The 12983-nt window shown below is 36.7% G+C and overlaps 1 protein-coding gene across 1 annotated transcript in view; it reads right to left on the bottom strand.

Annotated features, from left to right (window-relative positions):
* FBXL13 (F-box and leucine rich repeat protein 13) overlaps nt 1-12983 on the bottom strand; it is a 283144-nt gene that overhangs the window by 198181 nt on the left and 71980 nt on the right. The window contains exon 8 of the mRNA XM_011365209.2: nt 3068-3163. Within this exon, the coding sequence (XP_011363511.1) occupies nt 3068-3163 (96 nt within the window). The remainder of the gene's footprint in view (nt 1-3067; nt 3164-12983) is intronic.

The following is a 12983-nucleotide window of genomic DNA, read 5'->3' as shown; positions in this document are numbered from 1 at the left end:
ACAATTTCTTTAAATGTAAATAGATTAAATGTTCCAATCAAAAGAAGGAGGGTGGCTGAATGAGTAAAAAAACAAGACCTTTACATACGCTGCCTACAAGAGACTCACTTCAGATTAAAAGACACACACAGACTGAAAGTAAAAAGATGGAAAAGATATTTCATGAAAATGGAAAAAAAAACCTGGGGTAGCAATACTTATTTATACAAGACAAAATAGACTTTAAAACAAAAGCTATAACAAAAGACAAAGAAGGACCCAATAATCCTACCTCTAGATATTTATCTAAAGAAACTCAAAACACTCATTTGAAGGGATGTATATATCCATGTGTTCTTTGCAGTAGCCAAGATATAGAGGCAACCTGGGTATCCATCAATGGATGAATGGATAAAGAAGTGATTCGTGTATACAATGGAATAATACTAAGCCATAAAAAAGAATGAAATCTTGCCATCTGTAACAACATGGAATGACCCAGTAAATATTGTGAGGAGTAGAATAAGTCTGATCGAGAAAGACAAATACCATATGATTTCACTTACATGTGGAATCTAAATAACAAAATAAATAAACAAAATGTAAAGAAACTCATAGATACAGAGAAGATTTTGAGGGTTGCCAGATGGAAAAGGGTTGGGAGTGGGTGAAAAAGGGGAAGGGATTAAGAAGTACAAATTGGTAGTTACATAATAGTCATGGGGATGTAAAGTATAGCATAAGGAATATAGTCATTAATATCGTAATAACTGTATATGGTGTCAGTTGGGTACTAGAGTTATCAGGGTGATCACTTCATAAGTTACATAAATGTCTAATCACTAAATGTCTAATCACTAGTTGTACATCTTAAACTAATATAATATTGTATGCTAACTGTAATTGAAAAACTAAAAAAAATATTTTTAAAAAATGTTGTGTTTTTCTGCCAGGCTTCTGCAGGATTTGTTCTGATCCTAATATTGAACATATTCTTCCTTTTCCAGACCATTTGGATTCACTTTTTTCTTCTTTGCAATTTTTCTAAAGGAAAAAAGTAACATCATAATCTGTCACATAAGAAAGAGATTTCTTACTTTAAACCAGTGATTCTCAGTGTGTGGTCCTGGGACCAGCAGCATCAGCATCACCCAAGAACTTGTTGGAAATGCAAATTCTCAAGCCCTACCCCAGACCTACTGAGTCAGAAACTCTGGGGGTGGCAACTAGCAATCTGTTTTAACAATCCCTTCAGATGATTCTGTTACATGGTAAAGTTTGAGAATAACTGCCTCAAACTAAAAATAAATTTAAGCTGAGAATACTTAATTTGTTAGCTAAGATGGGTTAGCTAAGACAAAAGCATATTTTCTTCTTGCCATTGTTACACAAGGTGAGAAGAAAATAGTACAGCAAAGCAATAGGACAGTGCTCTGGTGGGATATAAAGATGTTGAGTTGACTTATGGAGCTAGAGCCCCTTGTCAGCTCCTCTTGGTTTCTTTGTGTAAGATTTAGAGTTTCTGCAGAATGGCCTTGGCCGTCTATTCATAGGTGAGTCTGAGCATGTGATATTAATCCTCCAATCATCAGTATTTAAGGATCAGTGGGAAAGTCAGCTATTACCTGGATTTTAGGCAACAGGAAAAATGTTGTCACTGCAACATTGGTTGATGACATAAATGATTATATTTGTTGAGATTAAAGTATCATCCATAAAACAAAAAAGAGAGGTCATCAGGGATAATACATGCCTATTTTTTGTTGTTGGTTGAGACCTCTTCCCCATTGTCTCTTTGGAATGAGAAACACAGGCATGTTCTAGGTTATAAAAATGGTATGAAGAAAGTATGATGACAAGAATAGTACAGAGATGCCAGCCTTGAAGTCCATACTAGAAAATGCCTGAGCATATGTGTGTCTATGTGCATGCAAACACGCTAGGAATATCAAACGAGCTTTGTTTATATGTTGTATACTTTAGCCCTATTTCATGTTTAGTTTTTTTTTTCCTTCACTCCATATTTTTAGCTACTTTGTTATGATTTTGAACTGATAATAGTAGCTAATATTTATTGCATACTACTTATGGACAGGCTCTACACTCAGGAATTTACTTGCATTTTTTCAATTGATCTCTGTAGCATCCAGAGTTAGGCACTGGTAAGCCTAACAGATACAATGGAGTTTTGTTTCAATCCAAAAATAATATTCAATTTTTTTCTACCATTTAAATTAGAAAATACTAACACTGTATCTGTTAAAATAACACCATTTTATCTCGTCCTTCAGGCTTATGCCTGCACAAAAGAGAAACAAGTGGACCTAGTCTTGGTGGCCACATAGTGGGGAGCAGGGAAGAAGGTAGCAGTGACTATATTTGGCTTTATAGCAGTCCATTCTCCTTTAAGAACTAAAATACAGTCATGCACTGCATAACGATGTTTTGGTCAATGATGAACTGCATATAGGAGTATGGTCCCATAAGATTATATGGAGTTGAAAATTTCCCATTGGCTAGGGATGTCATAGCCATTGTAACATCTGAGCATAACGTTATTACTCACACGCTTGTGGGGTACTGGTGTAAACAAACCTACTGCGCTGCCAGTCATATAAAAGCATAGCAAATACAACTGTATATGGTACATAATACTTGATAATAAACAACTATGTTACTGGTTTATGCATTTAGTACACTAGACTTTTTATCGTTATTTTAGTGTGTACTTTTTCTACTTATATAAAAAAAAGTTTGTTGTAAAACAATATCCAGTGTTATGCTAGCAGCAGCCTCATACACCTCACGTTTACCACATCTCTTGTTTGTATTATTTTTTCTTGTGTTTGATTTAATCTCGTGTTGTTTTAGACAGTAACATGTTGTACAGGTTTGTAGCTTAGGAGCAATAGGCTATACCATATGGCCTAGGTCTGTAGTATGCTATACCATCTAGGTTTGTGTAAGTACACTCTATGAGATTCACACAAAACAACAAAATTGCCTAACCATGCATATCTCAGAAAATATCCCCATTGTTAAGTGGCACATGATAGTAAAGACGTAGCTTCAGGTAGTGTCTACTTACACCATTCCACAATGAGCTTGTTTGTGTCATCAACATCCAGGAGTGACTAACTTGACTGCATATTATCACATCTCTTAAACTGAGGTAGAGGAAAACCTAAACACAAAGAATAGAAATATACATTTTGAAAAAGATAAATTTTGATGTAACTCTTCCACTTACTTTTTTTTTTTTTTTGCTATTAATAATGATAATGTAATTGCTACATTGTAGAAGCATGGGTTTAAGTGCTGGAATTTTACCTGAAGATAGGGATTTGTCTAAAGTATTATATGTATATAACTTATATGTTGATGCCTTTTATATAATATAATCTTTTAAATTGATAATTGCAGAAGGATGGTGAGAAAGATAGGCAGATTTGTTGTGTGTTTTTTTTTTTTTAATGTAAGTGGCATTCCTGTAAAAAACTAGTGATTTCTTGAAATAGTACCTGGTACATAAAAGGCATTAAATAATTGCTTGCTGAACTAAACTGGGAAAGATCAATAAACCTACCGTGGCTTCTATTTCAGGAAAAAAATTGTAGACTAGAAAATCTGGAAATCTTCTTGCTACAAAACATCAGTAAGTGCTAAAACAAACATTATAAAAATATTTCTTTAAAATGTGTTTATTCCAGCTTTATTGAGGTATAATTGATATATAAGATATTTAAAGTTTGTATTGTGGTGATTTGATACACATATACATTGTGAAAGGATTCCCCACCCAATTAACTCATCCATTACCTCACATATTTATTTCAGTGTGTGTGTATAAGAGACAGAGAACATTTAAGTTATACTCTCTTAGCAAATTTCAATTATACAATACAGTGTTATCAACTATAGTCACCATGTTTTACATTATATCCTCAGATCTATTCATCTTATGGCTGAAAGTTTTAACCCTTTTACCAACCTTTCCTTATTTCTCCCACTCCCAAGGCCTTGGCAATCACTTTTCTACTCGATAAAACAAACATATTTTTAAAAAGCACAACTGAAATTTCAAGAAAATAGGGAAAATATCCAAGGCACCAATCTTTGTAAACCCAGATTCATAATAAGTTGTTCACGCTATGATTGCTCAAGATGGGGAAATTTGGGGGATGGTTACTGCTTTTCATAATAAATAGGTTCAGCTTTTCCTGGTCATTCAGGGACAGAGAAAGTTACTAGGCATGTCCAAAGCTAGAAGTCATAACTGAGTTAGAGAAAGAAATCCAGGATTATGAGAGAGATTAAAAAAAAAAAAACCTACCTATTAGTAAGAGAAAAATTAAGACACCTAGTCTAACAAAGAGGGCAAAAGATGAGAGAAGAACCTTGCAACCCTAACAGGAAAAACACAAAGAAAAAAAATTCACAAGTGTAAGAAAATCTGCTCCACCTCTAAGTTGATGAAATGAATCCTGGTAGTTACGATCCCAGTTAAGAAATACAGAGGCAGCTGCAAGAAAAGTCTACCTAGAGTCTGAGATTTTTCAAGCCTCCCGTCCACTTTATGTGCCACCTGACTCATGTGTGCCACCTGACTCATGTGGAGAAGAAGGACACTCTTGGAAGGAACCAAGGATGGCTCGTGGGATGGGGAGACTATGAAATGTTGATAATAAACTGAAGCGCCAGGAGGCTGAAGTGCAGAAATTTTCATTCTGACCTCAAATGCTAGAACTGAGATCCCTGGAAGGAAATCAACAGCAGATAGATTTTAGCTTTGTATAAGGAAAAACCTCTAAGCCAGTCTCTTCCAGCACAAAGATTCTATGATGTTAAGATTTTGTAATTAATTCTCTGCTCTCTAAAACAAGCAAGTTCCAAAAGAAAAGAATTTATAATGTTCATGGTGAGAACTAAATATATTCTCTAATCCAGCAGTCCCCAGTCTTTTTGGCACCAGGGACTGGTGCTCCTATGAGAATCTAATGTCTGATGATCTGAGGTGGAGCTGAGGCAATGATGCTAGTGCTGGGGAGCAGCTGCAAATGCAGATAAAGCTTTGCTCACTCACCGTTTACCTCCCGCTGTGTGGCTTGGTTCCTAACAGGCCAAGGACATGTACCAATCTGCAGCCCGGGGATTGGGGACCCCTGCTCTAACACCTGTGGTGTTAGATTGGTACTGGGGTATCAGAACATCTATTCCACAAGGAAGAGCTAAAATAGAGTGGGCTAACTGGGAAGTGCTCTTGTTCACTGACGATGCCAAAGCATCGGTTGTGTTACTGAGGGGATACTGACTTGGAGTGGAGGAACCTTTTGGAAGAGATGAATTTTGAGTTCCTTCTAGAAGAAAGATTCTATAATTCTAAGATTTTGTAATTACAGGCTTTCAAGGTGAGCCAGCTCTCAAAGAAAAGAACTAGTCTCCTATTTTCCAGTAATAATAGCACTCCTCACTTGTTAGGCATACTTGCTATAGGCACAATGGAAACAAAACAAAAATAAATCCAGGCACTATTGGCTCTAGAGAAAAAAAAGTGATAGTATAAATTTTCTAAATTAGACACAATTTATGCATCACAGAATTACGTGACAGCTGCACGGTCACATAATAGTAGCAATACCTTCTTAGCAACTGTGTAGCACTTAGTTTACAAAATGCAGTGTTAAAGTTGCTTAGTCAAGCTGAAGAAGGTGTTTCTATCAAGTCAAGGTCTATTTCTCGAGGCTTGTAAAATAAGAAAATTTAAACTGATAAAAAACATTCCTTAATGAAAAGCTGATTTTCATTAAGTCAGGTACCATCCACTGGAACTTCTATCCAATGACTAAGTAGATGAGTCTGTTAATGAGTTCTATAATCAAGAGACCATACCTTACGGTTGGAGAAATGGAAAAGATCCTTTCTCTTGATGGAAAATAAAATATAATAAAAATTAAAAGTTCATTTTTGGTTCATTATGCACACATTATACACACATTAATGTGCCAAAGCCTATTATCACAACCTCCAGGTAGGCCTGGTTCCCCTGCCCAGGAACAAAAGAATGATAGAGCTGTGGGAGAACCTGGTTCCCTTCCTTTTTCTAAAGCCATTAGGTGGTGCTAACAAAGTAGGCATCTTCATGGAATGTGAGTAATAGACTCTCCCATTGGAGGATGTCAGAGCCCAAGCAAATTAAAGAGAACATCCATTAGGACTGCTGCCTAGTACAGATGTCCAAAGAAGGTGGGCATTCAAGTGAGATGGGTTTGGGAGAAGGGCATGGTGTGGAATGTGGGAGCCTCAACAGCATGAAGAGGCTGGTCTGTCATGGGGATCAGAGCACAAGTGCACAGGAAAGTGGTCTAATCAGGAAGTAGAGACTCCAGGGGGAGATAAGGCAGGTAATCACACTGTGGGCTAGAGGTGAAGCTTAGTGGGGTGAGGAGTATGTCTACAGATGGGATGAAGGACTGGACTGTGGAATGTCAGAACCAGAATTACATAAAGTCAGCATTTGTATGGGAAAAGTGACCATGGCAATGGGAAATTAGTACGCAGGGAGAGGGGATTGATAGATCAAAAATAAATTAAAATATTAGGAAATTGGGAGCCAGGTTCTTCGTTGTAGGAGAAGGTAGCAACAAGTATGGGAAGGAAAAAACTGAATTCAATCTTGTAGTGTTAGATTGGAATTGGGGTGGGAAATCATGGTTTTCAATATATATAAATAGATGGATAAGTGAGGCTAGCAGTGGGAAGCTCAGAGAGTGGATTTCTGAACCAAATCAAGGTTCTCCTAGCAAAGAAGAGGGGAAGGATTGACTATTAAGTAGCAAACATCTTGCCAATCCACCATTCAAGAGGTCATCGAAGTAGGGAGCAAACATGCTGGCTTGAGTACAGAGCTGATGTTGATATTTGCTTAATATCTTGCTTTCGCCAACTCTGATTTCTCTACTTACCTACAGTATTTCTAGATTACTAACTCTATATCAGGGGTCAGCACACTTTTTCTGAAAAGGGCCAATATTTATACTTTGTGGACCAAGTGGCAATGTCCTCAATTCTTTGAGCAAACTGTTCACCAAAAGGTGAATGATCATTTTCAACATTTTTTTACATTTTACATTTGAAAATGTAAGAATTATTTTTATTTTTTAAAATGTATTTATTTAAATTAGTTTCAAGTATACAGTACATTGGTTAGACATCTATATAGTTCATAAAACAATCCCCCCAATCGCTCCCTCCCTTTCCTGGCCCTCTACCTAGCCAACATATTAATGCTAACTGCATTCCCTATGCTGTGCTCCCCATCTCTGTGATCATCTATCAACTACTAATTTGTACTTCTTTAATCTGAGGTCCATACAAAAACAGCTATGGGGCCACATTTGTCCCACAGTCCATATTTGTCAAGGCTGCTGTAGACTGTCCTAACCCCTAGCATTCCTATGATGAGCCCAGTGTAGCAGCTTTTCTGGGACTTAACGTACTAGACCTATGGCATCTGCAAGATCCCTTGGGACAAGCCAAATTCTTAACTCTATTCTTGTCATCCCTGTTCTGAGGGCTACCCATGCCCTGAAATACTCATTTCATCAAACAAATAGAGCCAAATTTAGGGAAAGAGAGAAATGAAAATTCCCCAAAGATCTTCCTCGCAACACAGCATTTGACTCAAAAGGGCTAGTTTTCACAATTCTCAGAGATTAAAAACAGAGTTTTGTTAGAATGTGAATGTACTTAAACATTCACTAGTAATTTAGGTCACTCTTAGGCAACTTTGACATAGTGTTTTTAAATGTCAGAGTAAACCTTTCTACCAGTGACTGTCTCACTGGGAGTGTTTAGCATTAATTTAATCATGTTTAGAATTGATAGGCTCATTCACAAATATTATAGCTCACATCAACTCTATCCCAATATACAAATCAGAAAACTGAAGATCAGAGAGATTAAATCACACTCTGTAGATTACAAATGTCTTAGTCGGATCAGGCTACTATAACAAAATACCACAGACTGGGTGTCTTAAACAACAGACATTTATTTCTCACAGTTCTAGAGGCTGGGAAGTCCAAGATCAAGGCACTGGCAGATTTGGTTCTTGGTAAGTGTTCTCTTCCTGGCTTGTAGACAGCTTTCTATTTAGAGTGTTCTCATGTGGCAGAGAAAGGAAGCTCCTGTGTCTCTTCTTCTAAAGGCACTAATCCCATTATGAGGGCTCCACCCACATGACCTCATCTAATCCTAATTAATCCCCAAGGCCCCACCTCTTAATACCATCTCATCAGGGGTTAAGCCTTCAACATATGAAGTTGGTGGGGACACAAACATTCAGTCCGTAATACAGTTATCCAGAGATGAGACTCAAACTCTAGTTTTCTACATTTAGAATTTATTCCCCTATGCAATTTCCACAGAAACTTTACTTCATTCTAAACTGGTGGATTGTTCTTGCCTGACTGCCATCCTGCTTAGAATAAAATGAATTTATTGATTTATAAAACCCCTTTCAGCATAAAATTCAATCCTCACCATATAAACTTTATTTTGAACATTTTCCCAAATGCTCATAATTACCGGACATTGTCCAGTCATAAACCACTTGACAGTAATGATGTCACTTTTGCTGACAAATTCTCCTAAGAGATGTTCATATCAAAATTCTGCAAACACCCATTTACTTGAAATTTTTCTCAAGCAAAATTTGTTCAAAAGTAAACCTCAATTTTTTAATGAAGTCACTCTCTTTATCCAAAATCAAAATGAAACCTTGACCAGCACAGGGCCAGAAGTTTCCTGTTCCTTGTTTAAATTAACCATGCCTTTTTACACAATATCTAATGTCAAAAAATATAACAACACTTTAACTTCTAAACACTTAGAGGAAAATTCAACCACATCTCATTAGAATAGAGTTCCCCAAAGTAAAATGCCTAAACAATCCACTTTCATGACTAAATTGCATGTTCTATTTAAACAATCTTCAAGTTTTAAATATCGATAAAACACCTTGACTATTTTTAGCAATTATCTTGTTCTACCTACCCCAAGTAAGACATTCTATAGAAGTTACTTGTGTTTTTAATGCAGTATTTCTGAAACATAAAATGGTAGAAATTCTAAAATTTAAATAATGCGAGCTTCTTCTCATGTATATAGAATCTTAAGAAAAAATAAAAAATTAATGAATGTCCAAGTTTTTCACTCTATATTTTCCTTCTATTTCTTCCTAATTTAAACTTATTCTCAAAGGAAACATATGCCATCTAGAATATAGTATCTTAAAAAACCTTCTACTACGTTTCCCAAATGCCATTAAATGTCAAAATACTGTTTTGTATATAATAAGTTCTACATGCATCTGATGCATGGTGGTTTTAGCCCAGCATTCAAGCATTGGATACCAGTGACATATAGACCAATATTTCTATAAACATTACTTAAAATATTTTTAAAAACATGACTTTTAATCTAAATATTATGGAGTATAATTCATACTCTCTACAAAGTTGAAAGGGCACATTCAGTCAGGCACACTCAAGACAAACCAAACAATATCACTGTGGTTTAACCCACTTATCCAAGAATCATTACTTTCATATGCAAAGTAGAAAAAAATAATACCTAATTCACAAACCTTTTGAATTACATGAGATAACTTATAGCATAGTTCTTAATGTCATGTGGTTGCATTTTATACAGATTTGAATTTGTCGTTTTAAAACAGTACAATAAAAATAAAGCCTCATTAAGATGTACAAATTGTCAGTTATAAAAACAGTCGTGGGAATGTAAAGTACAGCATAGGGAATATAGTCAATAATATTGCACTATCTATGTTTGGTGCAGATGGGTACTAGACTTACAGGGGGGAATCACTTCGTAAGTTTTATAAATGTCTAAACACTATGTTGTATACCTGAAACTAATATAATATTGAGTGTTCACTGTAATTAAAAAATAAAAAAATTAATAAAAAAGTAAGCTTCATTATGTGACAAAATTTAAAATAATGTGAATCTCACTTTATATTTATTCCTATGTGGAAATGCATCTTGAATGGCTATCATTTACTAATCACTAATTGGATCTGTATAATAAAAGTAAAATGAGAGTATCATTTACTAATCATTAATTGGATGTGGAGAATAAAATTTAAAAGAGAAATCTAGGATGACCACCATGGTTCTAATTTGGTGATAAGTGATGGTACCACTTATTAAGAAAGGCCATGATATGGAGGGGTGGGGAGTAGTCTTGTAAAGACAGTGGGGATATGATGTCTTTAAGTTGGACATGCTAGCTGATAGGTGGAACAATCAAGTGAAGTTACTAAAGCATGTATTTGAAATCACCCAAGGATTGAGGATGGAATGAGAAGAATAGAGAAGCAATAATGTAGTCCTTACAAACATCATCATACGAGAAGTGAATAAGGACACATTATTCCTAAAGGAATCTCAAAAGGAATTATCAGAGAGATGGACAGGAAACCAAGAGGGAATGTTGTCACTGCAACTGAGTTTAGAGAGAGATTAACTATTGAAGAAATTGTTATCTGTGTCAGATCACAGAAAGACCAATAGAGCCATAAATTTTTCATTAGCTATTGAAGGTCAATGATGAGCCTAACTAGTACAACTTCAGTAGAAAAGTGGGAGTAAAGATGGGCTACATGGATGTTCACTTTAAGGAGGGTGATACTTGCACTGGATGCTGCACTAACTGGATCATATTTTAAATATCTTTTCTAACTCTATGCACTGTTGAATATAAAGTACTGTTTGGAGGAGGAAGCCATTGTACAGAAGAAACAGACAGGCGTCAATATTAAGAAGTGGAAATAGAAGATAAGTTAGAAAATTCAGAGGGTTGGGCTCACTCTGAGTCGGGGAGAAAACATAGTCCAACCCACTCTATGAGGGACCTATAAACAGAGAATTCTCAGAAGAGACAACTGAGATAGAAACAGTCACAGAATAATAAACAGTTGACTAAACTGGGAATGTGTAACCATGAAAGGACTAGAAAATAAAATTATAACTATGTTTAAATAACTAACAATTTGGTCCTATTCCTTGTGTATGCAGCAGAGTGAACAGGAGACAAAAGGTATTGAGAAGCTGTTTTCTGTGATATGAGGAACAACTTTCAAATGATCTAATTCTTCCCAAAATGGTACAGAATGCAAACCGAAGTCAACAGCCTCTTCCAGCACAAAAAGTGTAGAGATCAGAGGCTGGAGTAACATTACTGTTAATGGATATGTTTCATTCCCTTGGCCTCATATTTCCATCTGGAAGTACTTCAGTAACACTCCAGGCCTCTTTCTCCATCCCTCATGCCTCTCCAGAAGAGGGAAGGACATACACAACTGGAGAGTTTGGGAAAAAGAACCAGGCCTGCACTTCAGCTGCTACTCTACCCTGTCCTGACCTGAATGCAAGATTCATGCACCCTGGCTACTCTCAGCAGCCTGAGGAAGGTCTTCAGTTGTCCAGTTGTGTAGTGAAGAGGGTGAGTGTATCTGAATCAGGGGTGAAGTACTTGCAAAGCTTTGGTCACTAATCTTAAGGCATAATCTCCTATCAGCTGTATTGACAAAATATTTTGATCTTCATTTGCCTACTTCACAATTGGTTCCAAATTCAAATAAGATTATCTTTAAGGAATATTGTCCTGGGGGAAAAGCTGTACCACATAACTCCATAATAAGAATTCTGTGGAATGAGAAGAATAGAGAAGCAATAATGTAGAATTCTGTGCCTTTATGACTTTGCGGATACTTCTAGGACCTTTTAATTTAATGTCCCATTGACACTTAAAGTTCAATGAATGTAAAATTAAATTTCTCTTCTCCCCAAACCAGCTTGTTCTCCCAACATCACTGCACATCAAAGGTACAACTGTCCTCACATTCATCAATATTTAAAAGATTAAAAGTTCCCAAATGGTAGGGAAGTTATAAAAGACCAAATCAAGCTTCCAAATCAATACCAACATCATAGAATGATGGCTGAAAGCCTGACTGTGATTGCCAAGATCTAGTGAGAGTGTAGAGAAAAAGGGAGAGGAACAAGGTGTTGTCAGAGAGCTGGGACTGAAAGGGGAGCAAGAAACCTATCATGAGTACAGAAAACAGGAAACAACCAGGAAATATCATGCCATAGAAGCCAAAAAAAAAAAAAAAAGAGCATTTCAAAAAAGAAGTACAGTCAAATGCTACAGAAAAGAACAATGAAGGTAAGGGGTGAGCATTGGATTTGATAATTAAGAAATTCCTGAGAGTGATATCAGAAACATGGTGGAGTGAAAGATGTCCCCAGAACTCTCCCCTAGAAACAACAATAAGCCGAACATCTAAAACTCAACAAAAAACACCCAAACAGCATACCAGCACATCTGAGCGTGGAATCTGTGCATAAGAGCTACCACAGGTCAGATTCCCAGGAGTCAGGCGGTGGACTGGAAGAAACAAAGACACTACCTCACACGACCTGAACTCCCTGCAGGAGGAGGGGTAAGGGCAAAGGTGCAGCAGATTCCCTAAACAACCCTGCCTCATACTGCTGTGAGCTCCATGCAGCCCACAGCAGTGCCCAGTGTTCAGGAAGGAAAGCAGAGAACTGGGGATGGTAGAGAAACAACAGTTCATTATTACCACCATGGTTGCAAAACAAGAGGCTGAGCCACAGCCCCCATCCCCCAAACCAGAAGGTGCCTCCCTCCATAACTCCAAGACTGAACACTGAGGAGCCTCAGGGCAATCTGAACAAATGTTACTGAAACTGTTGCAGACACTGACAGGGATTGAGACTGAGGGTAGCAAGCATGATTGAATATCTATAAGGAAAAAAAAGGCATTATTGACTTTATTTAAAGCAGATATCCAAAAGGCTTAGACATCACTTACTGGAAACCAAATGAAAAATGCCTTCTTTGCAACAGGCTAAAGAGAGACGTTTATATAATAAATTTTATTTCAGGGGGCGGGG

This window comes from Pteropus vampyrus, unplaced genomic scaffold (genome assembly GCF_000151845.1).
Source record: "Pteropus vampyrus isolate Shadow unplaced genomic scaffold, Pvam_2.0 Scaffold107, whole genome shotgun sequence".
Taxonomy (NCBI): domain Eukaryota; kingdom Metazoa; phylum Chordata; class Mammalia; order Chiroptera; family Pteropodidae; genus Pteropus; species Pteropus vampyrus.
The sequence above is the reverse complement of the archived record's forward strand: the minus strand, read 5'-3'. Positions and strand labels throughout refer to the sequence as shown.